The 5,464-nt window shown below is 38.2% G+C and overlaps 1 protein-coding gene across 1 annotated transcript; it reads left to right on the top strand.

Moving 5' to 3' along the window:
• Positions 1-229: 229 nt before the first annotated feature.
• On the top strand, positions 230-4,583 carry elf3 (E74-like factor 3 (ets domain transcription factor, epithelial-specific)). Its single transcript, XM_018681499.2, has 9 exons — positions 230-383; positions 570-730; positions 1,274-1,507; positions 1,774-1,881; positions 1,951-2,097; positions 2,206-2,289; positions 2,369-2,488; positions 2,722-2,917; positions 3,377-4,583. Exons 2-9 carry the CDS (start codon positions 577-579, stop codon positions 3,486-3,488), a joined length of 1,155 nt encoding a protein of 384 aa, XP_018537015.1. The 5' UTR covers positions 230-383; positions 570-576; the 3' UTR covers positions 3,489-4,583.
• Positions 4,584-5,464: the final 881 nt, after the last annotated feature.

The following is a 5,464-nucleotide window of genomic DNA, read 5'->3' as shown; positions in this document are numbered from 1 at the left end:
TCCCCCAACATATTACAGCACTGCAATTGAACTTCATTTGGAGGATTATACACACACATATATAATATACAAAATCAATCTGTCTGTGGTTTGAAAGACATAAAAAAAAGTTTTGACAGAAAAGCAGAGCAGGTCTGTTTTGTTGATCAAGTTCTCAGGAAAGTGGAAGAGGAAGAGGTGAGATGGAGGTGTGGCCAGCTTCAGGTGGAATTCCCCTGAACTCACTTGAGTCCTTCCCCCTCTCCTTTAAAAGTATAAAGCTCCACAGGTAGAGGAAGAGAGGATCACTGATACTTGAACAGTGGAAATTACACAACACACACTCACAGCACGGATTGTCCGGGAGCATCATTCTTTTGCATCATATCGTGGCTAGCGCTCAGGTAAAAGTCATTAGGTAACTTGAAATGTTAGAGTGGTTATGTGTAGACGTAAGGAAGACTTTTGTTACAAAGCTGGCTTACAACAAAAATGCATTTATTAGACATACTCCCTTTGAATTCAAAGCCAGGGGGAAGGTTTTTTTTGTTTGTTTTTGAGCTGGTGTGTAAACGAGTATCTTTTTTCAGTGTCTCCATGTCGTCACCGTGCCTCAGCAGCGTCCTGACTCATGCCAACTTCACCATGTATGAGACTGGCATCCCTGATGTCCTGTCACAGCAGCCCAGTGTGTTGCCCAGCATTAACACTCTGCAGATCAGCAATCCAGCATACAGCTCCAACATCAACAGTAAGAGGAACACTTATTTCTGTCTGTCTGACTGCTGTAAGATTCAGTTGTATATGTGTTCTGTGACACCAAAAGAAATTCAAATTATTTCATCACTTGGCTGTTAACTATTATAGTCCAGTCTGAGTTTCGTGAGCAGTTTCAGATGAAGACTAATCTCACAGTAAACACGATCCTTTATTTTCAAACTTGAGCCAGTGAGACCATTAGCTCACTGAACTTTGCTTTGGCTTCATTTAGATGCTGTTGGCTTAATGATTTACAAAGCAGCCAATGTTTAACTCATCATAACCGTCAAACAGAAGAATGCTGCCAACTCATAGTTAGAACAGCTTGGGGTTTGTTTGTCTGACCCTAGACACACAAATCCAGACTAGGTGATGATGTAGACTGGTAACAGTCAACATCACCACTGAACACCTAGACATATTGCAGTACAAAAATAAATAAATAAATATATTTGTAAATAAATAAATAAATAAAATGTAATATTTATAATATTTATAAAATATTATAATATTTATAATATTTATAATTCTGCAGGTCAGTGGTACCGGCAGGTTAGCCCTCACTGCTGGACAGCAGACAATGTTCTGGAGTGGATCAGTGACCATGTAGAGAGCACAAAGTTTGATGCAAGTACCCTCAGTCTGGCCTACTGCACCATGGATGGACACACCTTCTGCCAGATGAACCTGGAACAGATGATTGGTATCTTTGGCCCGCAGCTTGGCCCACACCTCCATGAGAGTCTGCAGGAACACAAAACAAAATATGGTAAAACTGCACTAGTCATATGCTGTGATTTACAGTGATTTACAGAGTTTTAAGAGCTGAAAACATACACTGATCATCACACTGATCATCATATTTCTATATATAACCCTCATATATATGTATGTGTGTGTGCCAAAATTCATACATATGTCCTGTGCCAGCAACGTAGTTCCATGTATATGCATTGCTTTTCTCTTGAATAAATAACACTTTTTATGGCCAAAATGTCTCATTTTCATCTTCTTATGTGTTTTTTTCTTTTCCAGAGCTGCAGAGCTTGTCAGGATCAGAGCTAAATGAGACCTGCCAGCTCCTGGACAACTTCCTAGACAACCTAAACTTTCCTTTGCTCAGCACCATTAGAATTGGCCAAGGTATGCATTGTATAGAGATGGTACATTATAGCATAAAATGGACTTCCATTAATCCCATCATTTCCACAGCTGAAGTAGCAGTCAGCAAGAGAGAGTTTGACCATAGGGATGATTATGACCTGCCCAGTCTGACCATGGAGCCCATGACACCACTTAGAGACACTGAGTACCTGTCTGATAATCAGTCTGACAGCGAGTACAGCTCCTCCTCAAACAGTCAGTATTTAACATGTTGCTTATGTTCGCAATCATCTTACTCGCCTTTTCTACCTCTCAGTTTTCCAAATATTCTGTATATCTGAACCATGTCTCTCATGTGTTCAGGTGGCATGTTCTTCTCAAACCTTGGCTCACCAGAGTCAGGTAGTGGTGAATCAGACCCTGAGTTCTCCTACCCTCTGATTTCAAGTGAGTAAGCAAAAAAGCTCTTTTTGTTCCAAAGGCTCACTGAATTAAAGTAAACATATGATAATTGTTTTGTTGATAGAGGGGCACATCAAAACTGAGAAGGAAGAGTCTCGACTGAAGCGACCTCGGGGGCGACCTCCTAAAATCAGCAGAGAGCGTAACAGCAGCATTTATGACTGTCCAAAGAAAAACAAACATGGTGAGGCCATGTTTGGAGATTCAGCATGCTGTATCATGCATGATTTAAAACACTGTTCAAAAGCCATCTGTATTTGAACACTGCTGAGCTGTTTTACGTATTCTACTTTGCATCCATTTTGCATCTTTATCAGGCTGTAGATGCATATTTGTTTAACTTGCAAGCTTATGCTCATAATTCCATGCACACCCAAATACACATTTAGCTCATCGTACCCCACTCTTTGTCGGTAGCGCCTCGTGGTACTCACCTATGGGAATTCATCAGGGACATTCTGATCCACCCTGAGAGGAACCAAGGTCTGATGAAGTGGGAGGACCGCAGAGAGGGTGTCTTTAAGTTCCTTAAGTCTGAGGCTGTGGCTCAGATGTGGGGCCAGAAGAAAAAGAACAGCAGCATGACATATGAGAAACTTAGTCGTGCCATGAGGTGAGTTCACCCAGCAACTAAGAATTCCAGCTGTTTTATCAGCTTTCCATTGTATCTGAATGTCAAATAATGCAGAAATTATAGAGATGTTGTTCAGAAGTTAAAGTGGCATAACAAACCAGTAAAATGTTCTCTGCATAAATAAGGTGTTCTAACATAGACAGCCATCTTAGACAGTATGTCCTATTTGTCAAGCTCAAAAATGTTGATTCCTATATTACCCATAATGTAACTTCACAATGCCTTTCATTAGATCATCCTACCAGGAGAACATTCCTGGCTTTCAAAGCCCCACTTTGTAACAGAAATTTGAGCTCTCCAAACCAGGTTAAGCATGATGATGTCATAAAGAAGTCTCCCTTTAACCATGGTCTGGTCCCCAGTGGAAAAATATTATAAAGGAGATAAGGAGCCACTTCATGTCTTAAAACTAACTAACTGACCCTCCTCCACCCTTAGGTATTACTATAAGAGGGAGATCCTGGAGCGAGTCGACGGTCGGAGGCTTGTATATAAATTTGGAAAGAACTCTAGCGGCTGGAAGATTGAAGAGATTGGCATGGGTATGTGAGACGTTAGTCACAAAACAGTCTGAGTAAGAGTTAAGGAACCAGAAATTACCTGTGTGGCCTGTCTGAAAATAAACCTTGCTGCCCCAGATATTTAAGACACTAACTTCCTCTTAGAAGGAAGGTGTTACAGAAAATGTAAGCCAGTGTTTTTGGCTCTAGTAGGTTTTATGAACCAATATTATAATTGTACCTGTTTTGTGTTTTTGATTACCGAACATTACTATGTGTGCAGTAACTAAAAGACACTGACATTGTTCTGGATGGTTGTGAGTTTCTATAAGCATTTAAAGGCTGAAGGCTGAAAAAGTAAACTTTTTACAGTTGGACAGAATTCAATCTGGTCACATCTGTCACTATGGATTTTGTTTTAGTATAGGGGCATTAATGACTGTATTGTGGTGGTGGAAATATTATTGTCTTTTTTTCCTTCTAACTTTTATATTATTCTCTTGTTATTCTAAAAAGGTGTAACTTTAATTCTTAGCTTTCCATGTAAATATAGAATCTGTTGTAGATTTAAATGTAGAACCAAGTTTGGAAACTCAATGTGAAGGATAGACAGAACACAGCAAAAAAAAAAAAAAAAAAAAAAAAAAATGTAGGTGATGTTACTTCACATTAATGCAGTAACTATATGCACTACATGTCTATTGGTATCACTTATTATAAAGTGTGTTAAAAAATGTTTGAGTAAAAGTAGTTGAAGAGTAACTATATAATGTTTTATGTATGATTATATACCATAAAACCATTTTGTATTTGTTATTTGTAATTGTTTTAATGTCATTAATCCACTATCATCCACTTTGGACTGTATATCTATGTGCATTAACTCTCATATCATTTATGGTATCCCTTAATGCATATTGTTTTTGTAGAAATAAGTTTTGACATGTGGGATTGATTTTTAAAGCTGTACTCTAGTATCTTATTGGTATATCTCTAACCATTGTGAAGGATGTTAAAATGCAGTGTAATTATGAGTGTTAAAGTCACAGCTATAGAAATATCACCCACCCCTTGTCTTTGATCAGCTGTTCTAATAAAGGCATAAAATGCCCCACTCTCCCACTGGGCTACTATCTATTCCCCTAGCTTTTGTTGTTGCTTGTTGAGTGTTTATTTTTGAACATCAGTTTCTCTTTACAGTACAGATTTCAGTTGTTTGAGTATGTATGTGGTTACTGGTGGTAATTGATGTATTCTAGTAATGCACAGTAAATGCATTTTTGTCCCCCAAAAGTGCTACATATAAATGCTTGCAAGGACACTTTTACATGTGGACAGGAAGAGGGACTAAACCCCTGAGCACTGTACTATGAAGCAGGATTTGAGATTAGTGAGTTAACATCAGTTTTAAACGTGGGTTTTCAGTGTTCACTTCTTAGTGGGATGAATCGCCATGGTAACTTATGCTGAGGGGCTAACCTGCTCTGGAGCAGGCCCTTCAAGTGTGCTGTTAGCATAGTACTTCTTTAACCTAAAAATGAATAAACAGTTATTTTTTATGTACTCATCATAGATATACTTAGCAAAATTAAACTTGAGTATACTTAGCTTATACTGATAAGTATACAGCAAAGTCCCAGTATACTTGTACTTGTCCTTAAGTATACTTGGCTTGTACTGACAAGTAGGCTACACAGAGAAGTCTAAGTGTGTTTGGCTTGTATGTGTACTTAATCATTTGATGAGATTGAGATTGATGAGATTTAAGAAACGTATAAATGTATAAATAAAGTATTCTTGCCCATACTTGACTTGTAGTTGTGCTTCATCTTTTGATAGAGTGGCCTATTAAATATTATCATTTCACATATAGTGGCTTCTTTCATTTTAATTTTTTACATACTTTCTTGGAAACTTACATGTTCAAGTTTACAGTAACGAATCAGCTTTGGGTTGGAATAGCTTAGAATAAATGGTACATGGGTGGAACTGTACCTGATCTTTTATGTTCTCCTTAATGGCGGGT

This window comes from Lates calcarifer, linkage group LG12 (assembly GCF_001640805.2).
Source record: "Lates calcarifer isolate ASB-BC8 linkage group LG12, TLL_Latcal_v3, whole genome shotgun sequence".
NCBI lineage: Eukaryota > Metazoa > Chordata > Actinopteri > Centropomidae > Lates > Lates calcarifer.
The sequence above is the reverse complement of the archived record's forward strand: the minus strand, read 5'-3'. Positions and strand labels throughout refer to the sequence as shown.